Source organism: Pipistrellus kuhlii, unplaced genomic scaffold (assembly GCF_014108245.1).
Source record: "Pipistrellus kuhlii isolate mPipKuh1 unplaced genomic scaffold, mPipKuh1.p scaffold_m20_p_21, whole genome shotgun sequence".
Taxonomy (NCBI): Eukaryota; Metazoa; Chordata; class Mammalia; order Chiroptera; family Vespertilionidae; genus Pipistrellus; species Pipistrellus kuhlii.
The window spans coordinates 45483-59113 of record NW_023425520.1 but is presented as its reverse complement, the minus strand read 5'-3'; the positions used below and the strand labels follow the sequence as shown (position 1 = coordinate 59113).

Sequence of the window (13631 nt, the reverse complement as noted above, 5' to 3'; positions counted from 1 at the left end):
AAGGCCTGGGCCTGTTTCCAGAGCCATTTGGAGGACAAGGCTTGGCAGGCGCTCACAGGCTTTCTCTCCCCCCCCCCCCCCAACCAACCCCCCACGCTGTCATTGGTTCCTGCTGGCCTTCCAGGGTGGGTGGAATGGATTTGAGGAGACAAATCCCCAGGACAGGCCCAGAACAAGGACCAGTAACTCTAGCTGCACTCTTATCCTGCCAGGTAGCCCTGGTGATCACCCACATTTTACAGGTAAAAAAACCGAGCACTGGAACTGTCACGCCAGCTCTGAGTCGAGATTCATTCATTCACAAATGTGGGCAGAGAGCTCGTCCTCCTTCCTCCTTCACTTTCCTTCTCAACACTTCTCTGTCCCTTGCTGCGACTTGCCCAGATTTCCCTCTTCTCCCCTGCCTCCCTCCCTCCCTCCTCCTTCGGCCTCCTCCCCTTCTTCCTGTTTCTTTCTCCCTTTCCCCTTTCCCCCAGTTCCTTTTGTGCTCTCCTTCACCTATTTCCCTCTCTTCCTCCACCCACTCCTCCTTCCCCTTCTCCCTCCTTCTATCCCTCCTCCTCTTTCTCCTCTCCTCCTCCCATTATCTCACCAAGCTCCGGGAGCCAGAACTGAATAGTGCGTGTGACAGTCTCTCCCAACTCTCACCACAGCTCCTGGAGATTCTCTTACGAGTCTTCGTCCTGAAACCAGGAAATCCCAAAGACTCTGGAAGCTCGGCTTCTCCATAAGGTGGTGTCAGAACTCCAGCGGCGGCCTGGGCTGTTTCCAGTGATCAGTTATCCATTTTTATCCCTCTTCATCCCGTCTTCTCCCCTTCACAGGATACCCCACAACCCAGCAATGTCCTGCAACGCTTGGCAGCTCTCACCCTCAGTTACCTTCCTAAGACCAAAAATTCCCAATTCCAAAATACACAGTGACCTTAAAAACAAAACAGCTATTTTTACCAGCAAAAATAAATAAATAAATAAATAAATAAATAAATAAATAAATAAGGAACAGCAAAGAATTTCAATTTGGGACAAGTTTTAGCAAAAGCCATAGGGAAGTCCTACATATAAAGGAGAGGAATGCTGTTTTATGGAGGAAAAAGGAGGAAGTTATTGGGAAGGGTTGCTTTAAGAGGAAGTCCATCAGAGAAAAGTGAGAGTTAAGAGAGATTATAGTTTTTCATTGGGTGGGTAACCAGGATAGTGGGAATGTGCAGAGCCTTTCTGTTGAGGGTCTATCATCCACACTATAACGCCTGTACGTGACGTGGAGTGGTACTGTGTGAGAGCGCCCCCTGCTGGCCTCCCCACTCCATTTTAGTGAGGTTTCCCCCTTATTTTGTTTTTTTAATTTTATGTTATTGTTTGAAGTGTTACAAATAGTAGTACATATGTCTCCTTTTTCCCTCCATTGACCTTCCCTTGACCTCCCCTCCCCTCCCCTCCCCTCAACACATCCCTCACCCCACATGCCCAGTGTCTTGTGTCCATTGGTTATGCTTATATGCATGTGTACAAGTCTTTGGGTTGATCTCTTATCTCCCCTACCTCTCCCTAACCTTCCCACTGTAATTGACAGTCTGTTCAGTGCTTTATTGCCTCTGTATCTTTTTGTTCATCAGGTTATACTATTCTTTATTATCCATAAATGAGTGAGATCCTGTGGTATTTTTCTTTCACTGCCTGGCTTCACTTAGTATAATGCTCTCCAGTTCCAACCAGGCTGCTGCTAATGGTAAGAATTCCTCCTTTTTTATAGCTCCCCTTATTTTCATACAACCTTACCCATGCCAGGGATTCCAGATGAACAATTAAGAAACTGTCCAGGTAGCTCACTGGGCTGGAACTAATCCAGTACACCAAATGATTGTGAGTTTGATTCCTGGTCAGGGCACATACCTCCGTTTTGAGTTGGATCACCACCAGTCCGGGCATGTAAGGGAGGCAACCAATCCATGTCTCTCTCTCCCCCCACCTTCCCTTTTCTCAAAAAAAAAAAAAAAAAAAATCCATAAAAGCATATCCTTGGGTGAGGATTTTTTTTTTTTTAAAGAAATGAAAGAAACAGCTCTATTCCCATTTCACAGACGTGGAAACTGAGGCTTAGACAGGGGGACAGAACTCAGGGTCAAACCAGGCTCTCACCTTCTCCAGCAGGGTGTCCGTGGGTGAGTTACCTCTCCCCTCTACCTTGCTTGCCCCATGGGTAATAACACCCGCCTCCTGAGGCTCTGTAAATCAAATATTTATTGGTCACTCACTGTAAAACGTCTGACAGACAAGGAACTTCTGATCTGGAGAATGAATGGGCGACCACAGTAATTGTGGGGCGTAACCTGATGGACATCTCCCCCCCTGAAGGGACCCAAGTGCCTGCTGGCCACAGCTAAAGTTCTCCAAACTTTCTGGAAGGAGAGAAATGAAACATACCTTTAAAAAATATATTTTATTGATTTTTACAGAGAGGAAGGGAGAGGGTAGAGAATTGGAAACGTTGATGAGAAAGAAACATCGATCAGCTGCCTCGTGCACCCCTTCTTTCCCTCCCCCCCCCCACACCCCGACTGGGGGATGTGCCCGCAACCAAGCTACATGCCCTTGAACGGAATCAAACCTGGGACCCTTCAGTCTGCAGGCTGATGCTCTATCCACTGAGCCAAATCAGGAGGACAAAACATACTTTGAAATAAGGTACTGAGAGAGCAGAGCAAGGTGTTTCACTGTAAGTGGAACATGAGCACTGTGGGGGAGTGAGCAGTTTCTCTGCCGTGGTCAAGTCACCACAGTGAAGGTGTGAGTCTCCTGGAACTGCCAAAACCAAGTAAACACTCCATGTTGCAGACCTTCACTTAGTGGACTTCAGATTTAATGGACAAAATTTCCCGGCCGTATGTCACAGGTGAAAATTAACGCCCTGTTAATTTTACAATGTTTTTAACTCAGATTAGCTTATAATGAAATTAACAGAGGTTTTTCTTATTAATTCACTGGTTTTGGTGTGTGTGTGTTTTGTTAATCCTTACCCAAGGATATTTTCTCAATTGATTTGAGAGAAAGAGAGAGAGAGAGAGAGAGAGAGAGAGAGAGAGAGAGAGAGAGAGAGAAATTGGTCGCCTCCTGCACACGCCCTGACAAGGGCCAAGATCAAACCTGCAACCCAGGTAAGTGCCCTTGACCTGGATCAAACCCAAGACCCTTTGGTGCCCAGGTTGACACTCTAACCACTGAGCATCACTGGCCAGGGCTATGCTGTTTTGTGAGTTGTTGTTTTCTTTAATTTAAGCCCAGTTAGCCACCAGGAGCCCTTCTTAGTAGGTGTTTTATTTTCTTTTAACAATTTTTTTTAATTTTATTGATTTTACACAGAGGAATTGAGAGGGATAAAGTGCTAGAAACATCGATGAGAGAGAAACATCGACCAGCTGCCTCTTGCACAACTCCCACTGGGGATGTACCCCCAACCAAGGTACATGCCCTTGACTGAAATCGAACCCGGGATCTTTCAGTCCACAGGCCGACACTCTATCCATTGAGCCAAACTGGTTTCAGCAGGTGTTTTATTTTCCTTAGGGCTCACAGTCACATCTAGAGATCCTTAACTTGGTTACATCTTTAAATGTTGTTATTCCTCCAAATAAGGTCACAGTCACAGGTCCTTCGGGTTGGAACTGTTTGGGGGCCATCATTCCAACCACTACAGCTGGATAAAGGATTAGCACAGTGGTTCTCACCTGGCCCCTGGGGACACGTGGCAACATTTGGAGACATTTTAATTGTCACAACTAGGAAAGGGGGAGTGCACTAGGAAAGTGGGCAGAGGCCGGGGGGCTGCTAACATCCTGTCATGTACAGGACAACCCCACACCACAAAGAATGACCTGGCCCCAAGTGGCCAGGGTGCTGCCTTTTGAGAATTCTGGTGGAGCTGATGGCTTCAGTCACGCTGGAATTGGCTCTGCAGCCTGACACCGTCCTTCATGGGGTGATTAGTCAGCGGGTCAGCTCCTGCCAGGCTCCGTGCTTCCCCGTAAAACGGGACAACACTGCATGGGCCTTGCAGACTGTGCTGAGGACACGGGCCTGGCACCTCATCAGCATGGCAGAAGGGTTCACTGCAGAGACGGTTCTGCTCTCAGTGCCCTCTCGAATTCCCAGCAGGCCTGGATTTCCCAGGGTTCTGGCAAAGGCGACGGGAAAGACATCTGACTAGGAAAGTGTTTCCACATGGAGAGAGGCAGGCACATCTGGAAGGGATCCATGCATGGAGCCTTGACAGTGTGAAGTAAACTCTTGGCAATGAGGATTTTGTGGTTTTCCTTTTTTTATTTTTATTTTTAATATATTTTATTGATTTTTCACAGAGAGGAAGGGAGAGGGATAGAGAGTTAGAAACATTGATGAGAAACATCGATCAGCTGCCTCTTGCACACCCGCTCCTGGGGATGTGCCCGCAACCAAGGTACATGCCCTTGACAGGAATCGAACCCGGGACCTTTCAGTCCGCAGGCCGACGCTTTAGCCACCGAGCCAAACCAGTTTCAGCTGTGGTTTTCCTTTTATTGTGTAAATCCAATAATACCAAGTTTCCTTCAGGGTCTCCCACGTTTCCCCTGGCCCCAAAAAATCCTCTAGAGCAGGCGTTTTCGTAAGCTACTGCTGCGTAACAAATTACCCCAAACCCGGTGGCTTCATACTGTCACCAGAAAGGGGCCGGGACTGAGGAAGGTCTGCCCTGGGGCAGTCTGGAATATCTGGGTTCTTGACTCTGTGCAGGAGTTCACGATTTGAGTCCAGGTGATTTGGAGAGCACATTTGCGAAAGCCGGGGTCAGTGAAACAAAGGAAGGACTTAAGAAAGAAGAGGCAATAAGAGTGAGCTTAGGCGGAGCTGCCTGGACTCAGGAAAGGAAGTCACAGTGACAGAAATGAATGCACTGGGCCGTGTGGACTCAGGAAACACGTTACAGAGGCAAAAGGGGGGCCCTTGGAGGTAAATTCAGGGAGTTAGCCTGAAACAAGTTGCTGCTGCCTGCTGCTCCGCTGGTTGCAAGTCTTGTAGAACCCCTGGGAGATTAGGGGTGAAAAAGCAAAAGACACACGCCTCAGGAAAGGGGAGGAGGGCATGGGTGAGCTCACGGGAGAGCCAGCACTGGCATCCTTTCTTTAAAATATATTTTATTGATTTTTTACAGAGAGGAAGGGAGAGGGATAGAAACATCGATGAGGGAGAAACATTGATCAGCTGCCTCCTGCACACCCCTTACTGGGGATATGTCCACAACCAAGGTCTATGCCCTTGATTGGAATCTAACCTGGGACCCTTCAGTCCGTAGGCTGACGCTCTATCCACTGAGCCAAACCCATCAGGGCAGAACTGGCATCCTTTATCTCAAGGGGTTTTTGTATTCTTTAAATATATCACACACTGCCGAAACCGGTTTGGCTCAGTGGTAGAGTGACGGTCCGATTCCGGTCAAGGGCACATCCCCGGTGTGCAAGAGGCACCTGGTCGATGTTTCTCTCTCATCGACGTTTCTAGCTCTCTATCCCTCTCCCTTCCTCTCTGTAAAAAATCAATAAAATATATTTTAAATAAATAAATATATATATATATATATATATATATATATATATATATATATATATCTCACACACACAATTATTATTATTATTGATTTCTGAAAGAGAAGGGAGGAGAGAGAGAAACATCAATGATGAGTGGACACCCCCTTACTGGAGACTGAGCCTGCAACCTGGGCACGTTCCCTGACCAGGAATTGAACCTCCATCTCTTGGTTCATAGGTGGACCTACGCTAACCACTGAGAACACCAGCTGGACAAGGCTTAGCCATTGTTTATATACACTATTTGCTTAATCACACATTGATTTCTCCTTTGCAATCGGCTACAGTTTATCTGGTTGGGTTCCTGTCAAGCTCACCCTGTTTCCAGCTGTCTGCAAAAACTCTGTGTGTGCTGCATGTTAACATTCAGTAGTAACGTTTAGAGCTGCCCCGACCTTGACATCCTTGTCCTCTCTAATTCTGGGAGCATCTGGAGGAAGCACTCCAAGAGAGGGACCGCGGGAGGGGAGAGCCATCCTGCACACTCACACCTTCTGCCACATTCTATTGATGGAAACAAGCCACAAGCCAGCCTGGAGTCAAGGAGAGGGGAACGGGTTTCCATCTCCTGGAGGAAGGGGCTGCAAAATACGATGGCCATGATTTCCAACCTTGCACATCAGGGGACCGTAAGGTGGATCCCGTCCTGACAGAATTCAGGGGGCGGGGAGTCATCTTTATTTTCATTCACTTCTCACTGGAATCTAGCAAGCCTCTCAAGCCTGGCAAAGCAGGTGTGAGCTGGTCCTGTGACCTTTTCACCCGTGGAAACCCAAGGTAACTTCACTTCACATCCTGGTCATGGCAGACACCTCAAAATACCACTTACCCTCACCTCCACTGGAGATTGCAGTGACTAGCAGAGCCCCGGGGAATCAGGGTTGCTTAGTGTGTTCATGAAGAAGCTTGTGTGTTTACATCGCATAGGAAAAAGTTTCATGCCATACGTCAGTCTGATGGGTTTCCTTTGCAGTCCTGTGCATTTTTAATATATTTTAATTGATTTTTTTACAGAGGGGAAGGGAAGAGAACTAGAGAGTTAGAAACATCAATGAGAGAGAAACATTCATCAGCTGCCTTCTGCACGCCCCCCATTGGGGATGTGCCCGCAACCAAGGTAGATGCCCTTGACCTGAATCGAACCTGGGACCCTTCAGTCCACAAGCTGATGCTCTATACTAGGGGTGTCAAACTCAATCAGAGAAGGGGCCAAAATCTAAAATCCAGCCTAAATCGCGGGCTGAATGGTTTACTGAACAATCATAAACTGTCATTGTGATGGAAACGCAGCGGAGTGCAGTGATGACAGCGCGGTGCAGGCCACATTGCAAGGCCTGGCGGGACGGATTTGGCCCGCGGGCCTTGTGTTTGACACATGTGCTCTATACACTGAGCCAAACTGGTTTGAGCTAGTCCTGTGCATTTTTATTTTATTTTATTTTAAAATATATTTTATTGATTTTTTACAGAGAGGAAGGGAGAGGGATAGAGAGCTAGAAACATCGATGAGAGAGAAACATTGAGCAGCTGCCTCCTGCACACCCCCTACTGGGGATATGCCCACAACCAAGGTACATGCCCTTGACCTGAATCGAACCTGGGACCTTTCAATCCGCAAGCTGACGCTCTATCCAGTGAGCCAAACTGGTTTAGACTAGTCCTGGGCATTTTTTAAATGCACCTGCAGTTATCCCTTGAGACAGGGCCCTGGCAGCTGCCCTCTGCCCTGGGAGGCTCTGCAGAATCAGGTCAGAATCAGGTCATGGCTCAGGCAGATTAGCAAGGCCCCGAACTGACCTCCTAAGGATCCCTAATCCCGGGACAGCAGCCAGCCAGCAGGCGCAGGGCCGCTTGGTCCTGCACCCGCTCCCAGGCCCTCGCCGGGGCTGCCATGGCCGCCCTGTTCTCTGGCCGGGTTCTGATCCGAAACAACGGCGACCAGGACGAGCTGGACACAGAGGCGGAGCTCAGCCGCAGGCTGGACAACCGGCTGGTGCTGCTGTTCTTCGGCGCCGGGTCCTGCCCGCGCTGCCAGGCCTTCGCGCCCGTCCTCAGGGACTTCTTCACTCGGCTCACGGATGAGTTCTACGTGCTGCGGGCGGCCCAGCTGGCCCTGGTGTACGTGTCCCAGGACACCACCGAGGAGCAGCAGGACCTGTTCCTCAAGGACATGCCCAGGAAGTGGCTCTTCCTGCCCTTTGAGGACGACCTGAGGAGGTGAGGGGGGAGGGAGGTCAGGGAGGGCTTCCTGGAGGAGGGGGTGTTTCTGCTGTGAAGTGTTTTTTTGTTTGTTTTATTGACGACAGTATTACAGATGTCCCCCACTTTTCCCCCTCCACCTAGTCCCCACCCCAATCCAGGCCTTCACCGAACTATTGTCTCTGTCCATAAGCTATGCATATAAGTTCTTTGGTTAATCTCTCCCTGCTCCCCTCCTCCTCTCCCCTCTGAGATCTATCAGTCTGTTCCAGGCATCCATGCCTCTGGACCTATCCTGTTTATTGATTTTTTTTTTTTCTTTTCAGAGAGGAAGGGAGAGGGATAGAGAGCTAGAAACATCAATGAGAGAGAAACATCAACCAACTGCTTCCTGCACAGCCCCTACTGGGGATGTGCCCTCAACCAAGGTACATGCCCTTGACCGGAATCGAACCCCAGACCTTTCAGTCCCAGGCCGACGCTCTACCACTGACCCAAACCGGTTCTGGCTGTTTATTGTTCTTTAGGTTCCACATATAAATGAGATCATGGGAAATTTATCTTTTTCTGGCTGGCTTATTTCGTTTAGCATTAATAGTCTTCAAGTCCATCCATGCTGTTGCAAAGGGCAAGAGGTCCTTCCTTTTTACAGCTGCAGTGTTCCATTGTGTAAATGTACCACAGCTTTTTTATCCACTCATCTACTGATGGGCACTTGGGCTGTTTCCAGATCATAGCGATTGTAAATAACTGCTACGAGCAAAAGATTGCATATATTCTTTCTGATTGGTATTTCGGAATTCTTAGGATATATTCCCAGAAGTGGGATCGCTGGGTTAATTTTTAATTTTTTTTTAATTTTTTGAGGAAACTCCATACTGTTTTCCATAGTGGCTGTGCCAGTCTGCATCCTTGCCAGCACTTCCTGTTTGTTGATTTATTGATGGTAGCCATTCTGGCAGGTGTGAGGTGATACCTCGTGGTTTTATTTTGCATCTCTCTGATGATTAGTGATGTTGAACATTTTTTCATGACTATGGGCCATCTATATGTCCTCTTTGGAGAAGTGTCTACTCAGGTCCTTTGCCTATTTTAATATTTTATTGCTTTCAGAGAAAAAGGGAGAGGGAGAGAGAGATAGAAACATCAATGATGAGAGAGAATCATTGATCGACTTCCTCCTGCATAGCCCACACTAGGGATGGAGCCCACAACCCAGGCACGTGCCCTTGACTGAAATCGAACCTGGGACCCTTCAGCCCACTGAGCCAAACCAGCTAGGGCTATGGCTATTTTAGAACTTTCCCCTTTTCTGCAGTAAGCCTTTCACTCTTTTTTAAACCCCAACTTTTTATTATGAAAATTTTCAAAAAAGTTGTAAGAAGCACACAAGGAAACGCTAGGTCATTGTTAACATGTTGCCATAGTTGCTGTATCTACTGGTACATATGCACGAAGTTCGTGCTGAAACATTTGAAAGTGAGCTGCAGACTTCGGGACATTTTCTGATTTCATTCATTTTGTAACAAAGTTTCTGGTCATGAAGAACTTCATTCTCCACCCAAGATTAGTTTGGACATTGGCTCACTCCCACTGCCCTCTGCAGCTGATGGGGGAGACGGGGGTCGGGGTCCTGTCCCCAGAAGTGGCAACATTGCCCTCCCCGAGGCAGAAATGCCAGCTGCCAGGGCATCGTGGAAAAGGCTGACCTTGTTTGAGACACTCCTTTCAACAAAACAGGCACCCAGCTGGTAACTGAAGTGAGCCTATTCCAACCCTCCACCCCAACCCACCCACCCGCCCACCCCACCTGCAGGATTGCCAGATAGAGATGCCCAGTAAAACACAGATTTCACTATGAATAATTTCTTAGTATAAGCTTGTCCTACGTATTACAAGGGAGGCCCGGTGCACGAAGATTCGTGCAAGAATGGGCCTTCCACCGGGACCGGTTTGGCTCAGTGGATAGAGCGTCGGCCTGCGGACTGAAAGGTCCCGGGTTCGATTCCAGGCAAGGGCATGTACCTTGGTTGCGGGCACATCCCCTGTGGGGGGTGTGCAAGAGGCAGCTGGTTGATGTTTCTCTCTCATCGACGTTTCTAACTCTCTGTCCCTCTTATTTTTTTTTTAAATCAATCTTTATTGTTCATATTATTACAAAGGTTCCTCATTTCTTCCTCCCTCCACCAGGTTCCCACCCCACCTTCCTCCCCCTCCCCATCCCCCATTGTCCTCATCCATAGGTGCACAGTTTATGTTCAGTCTCTTCCTCCCTCCCTTTCCCCAATAGTAAATCCCTTTTCAGATAGTAAATCTGTTACTTAGCATTTTCTCATATCAATAATACCTCCACATGCCCAATGATACACTTCACACAAAAAACATTTCCAAATAGGTCAACCAGCCTCATCCAGGCCCCACCCAAGGCACTCACAGATCAACACCCCAGCCCTATACTAACTCAACACATCCAGATCTAAGCCTTCATCACTTGATTCAGCAGACCCTCAAGTTCCCACAAAAGTTTCCAGCCATGTCTGAGAGGCAGCCGTGGGGCAGGGGCAGGTGAGAAGCGAGCTGTTTCAGGCCTGGCTGCTTCAGGCCTGGCCTCTGTTGCTCTGGTTTGTTTCACAACCAGCTGCTCCGGGTCTGGCCACTGCCGCTCTCGACCTAGTTGCTCTGGACTTGGATGTTGCTGCTCCAGGCCTGGCCGCACCCAACCCGGCTGCTCTGGCCCTCTTAATTCCTCTCTGTGTAAAATCAATAAAATATATTAAAAAAAAAAAATGGGCCTTCCATCCCCTGGCTGCCAGCACTGCCTTTGCTTTGGCCCGGAGCCGCCTTTCTGCCCTCCCACGCTGCCCAGAGGCCCGGAGTGGCTGGGGCGGTGTGGAATGCCTGCATCATCGCCATGGTGACGGTGCAAGTGCCCTGCCCTGCCCCCAGCCACTTGGCGCCTGTGTATGCAAATTAACCCACCATCTTTGTTGGGTTGATTTGCATGCTGGCTCCTGATTGGCTGGTGGGCATCACAAAGGTATGGTCAATTTGCATCTTACTCTTTTATTAGTGTAGATTATTTGTTTATATGAGATCCATACTTCACTGGGTGTCCTGTATTTTCACTTGCTGTCAGGCCACCTGCCCCTGTGGGGTTTTGCAGGTATCCTGTGTTCTCAGCGTGGAGGCTGGAAAAGGGCCATCGGCGAACCGAGGGGGCGGGAATTAAGGACCGAGGGTGAGGCTTTCCCTCGCCTCTTCCCCACGGGAGTTAGCCTTGCCTTTCTCTCTCCTAAGCCGAAGGGCCCTTCTTCTGCCTCTAACTTGTTTCCTGAGCCTACGCAGTCCAGCTGGCTTGCTTCTGCTACTTCTGTAACTTTCTATTATAATTTGGAGAAAAAAGAAAGAACCGTGGGTGATGGGCCCAGTCTGGCTCCCTTTACTCCACGCAGACGGTGAGGGATTCTGGCCTAGACGGGTCCTGGATCTCCTGCGGCTGCGGATGGTTCTCACCAGCTTCCCCCTCAGACTGAAAAGGAAACGTTGTGGCCCTCTCCTCCCACCTCAGGGCCTTTGCCTGGGACCCCTACACCTTCTGCCTGGGACCCTTCCCCCAGCTTCCCCGGCCTGTCCCCTTCCTCCTGCAGATCTCAGCTCAAAGGTCACCTCCTGGGAGAGGCCCTCCCTCACCACCAGCCCCTTACTCACACTTCTTTATGGCATTTATCAATATTCATTCGTCCCTCCCCCACATTTCCTGAGTACCTACTTTGCGTCCCACACTGTTTCAGGCACTGGAGACACCAGTGAGTAAGAACAGAACCCCATGCCCTGGCGAAGCTGGTTGTACTGAGGGAGGAAGGGAGAGATCACCAGTGCAATGTGCTGGGTGCTGAGAGGCCCGGAACAGCAGGGGGAACGGAGGTGCTGCGGGGTGAGGTTGGGCCTCCATGGGGAGAGGTCCGGGAAGGTGCTCAGGCAGAGCAGACAGGAGGCGGCCGTGTGAAGTCCCTGAGATGCTGCCGCTATGGCCTGGCCTGGTCCGGGCAGTGCCCGGGGGCGTCCAGGGGGGTGGCTCCAGGCTGGGGGTCACCGGCCTGCCGCCCTGCAGGGACCTCGGGCGCCGGTTCTCGGTGGAGCGGCTGCCCGCCGTCGTGGTGCTCAAGCCGAGCGGGGAGGTGCTCACGCGCGACGCGACCGAGGAGATCCGGCGCCTGGGCCCCGCCTGCTTCGCCAACTGGCAGGAGGCGGCGGAGCTGCTGGACCGCGGCTTCCTGCCGCCCGAGGACCTGGACGACCCCGCGCCCCGCAGCCTCACCGACCCGCTGCGCCGCCGCAAGTACCGCGTGGACCGGGCGGGGCGGGGTGCGCAGGGCCGGGCCGCGGGGGGCTCCCCCGGGTCCGAGGGCGGCGCCGGGGAGCTGTTCTGACCTGGGGCTGGGGGGGGGGGGCGGCAAAGGGGGGGCTATGATGACACCTCCGAGGAGGCGGGGGTGGGATGGGGGTGTTCTGACCCCCTGGCGGGGCGGGTCTATGGGGCGCCCTCACCCCTCACCCCTTAACCCTTCCCCGGCGGTGCGTGGGGCCGGGGCTACTCTCAGCTCCCCAAGGTGGAACCAGAGGCGAGGACGGCGGAATCAGACGGGCACACAGGGTGCGCGGGGAGGGACCATCCTGAGTTCTGTCCTGAGGTGGGGCCCCAGCAGGAGGCCCTAACAGGGAGGGGGAGTGTAGGGGGGAGGGGTTTAGGGGGAAAGAAAAAGTCCAGAGTTCTCCAGATGGCGGGAAAGGCCCGTGGGGAGTGGGAAGGGTCTTTTGTTGTTGTTACTCTTCACCCTGGGACATTCTTTCAATTGATTTTTTAAAAAAAGTATTTTATTGATTTTTTACAGAGAGGAAGAGAGAGGGATAGAGAGTTAGAAACATCAATGAGAGAGAATCATCAATCAGCTGCCTCTTGCACAGATGTGCCCGCAACCAAGGTACATGCCCTTGACTGGAATCGAACCTGGGACCTTTCAGTCCGCAGGCTGACGCTCTATCCACTAAGCCAAACCGGTTTTGGCTCCATTGAGTTTTTAAAGATATAGTGAAAGGGAGGGAGGGGGGGCCGGGGCCGGGGGGGGGGGGGGGGGGGGGGGGAAGAGGGGGAATGGATGTGAGGCACATTGATTGGTTGCCTCCCACACGCCCCTGCATCCCAGTTACTTGCCCTTGACCAGGAATCAAACACAAGATCCTTCATGAGCAGATGCTCTACCCACTGACCCAGGCCGGTCAGGGCGGAGGAGGGTGTTTCTGAGGCCCAGGGTGGGAACTGGAGGAGTCTGTTCTGATTGGGCACCCCCCCCCACCCGCCCCCGCCCCCAGGTGAAGGGTGGGACCTGCGGCTGGACAGAGGTCTGGCTGTGAGATTCCCTCTCCCAAAAGGGGGCGGACCCAGGCCTGTCCTGTCCTTCGGAGGCGCGTCTGAGCCTTCCGTCCCCGGCTCCGGAAAGATTGTTAAGACCTGGGTGAGGTGGAATGGTTACTGAGTCCACCATGGGAAAATGCAAGTAAAATAGAATAATGGTGCTGAGCACGCTCAGCCCATCTTCCGTGAAATGAGATGTCCGTGTGCAATTGTGCACCTGAAACCTGTATAATTTTGTTAGGCAGTGTCACCCCAATACATTCAATAAAAGGGGGGAAATGAGTGGTCCATATGTCTATTTAAATATGCAACACTACAATCCTTTATCGTTTATATGGGAGATGCATTTCAATAGTTAGTGCCATGGATGCTGGGGTCCCGAATGTTCCCGGAGAGACAACA

At 50.8% G+C, this 13631-nt stretch overlaps 1 protein-coding gene across 1 annotated transcript; it reads left to right on the top strand.

Moving 5' to 3' along the window:
- Window positions 1-7279: 7279 nt before the first annotated feature.
- Window positions 7280-12651, top strand: NXNL1 (nucleoredoxin like 1). Its single transcript, XM_036450257.2, has 2 exons — window positions 7280-7834; window positions 11928-12651. Exons 1-2 carry the CDS (start codon window positions 7509-7511, stop codon window positions 12244-12246), a joined length of 645 nt encoding a protein of 214 aa, XP_036306150.1. The 5' UTR covers window positions 7280-7508; the 3' UTR covers window positions 12247-12651.
- The last annotated feature ends 980 nt before the right edge of the window (window positions 12652-13631 follow it).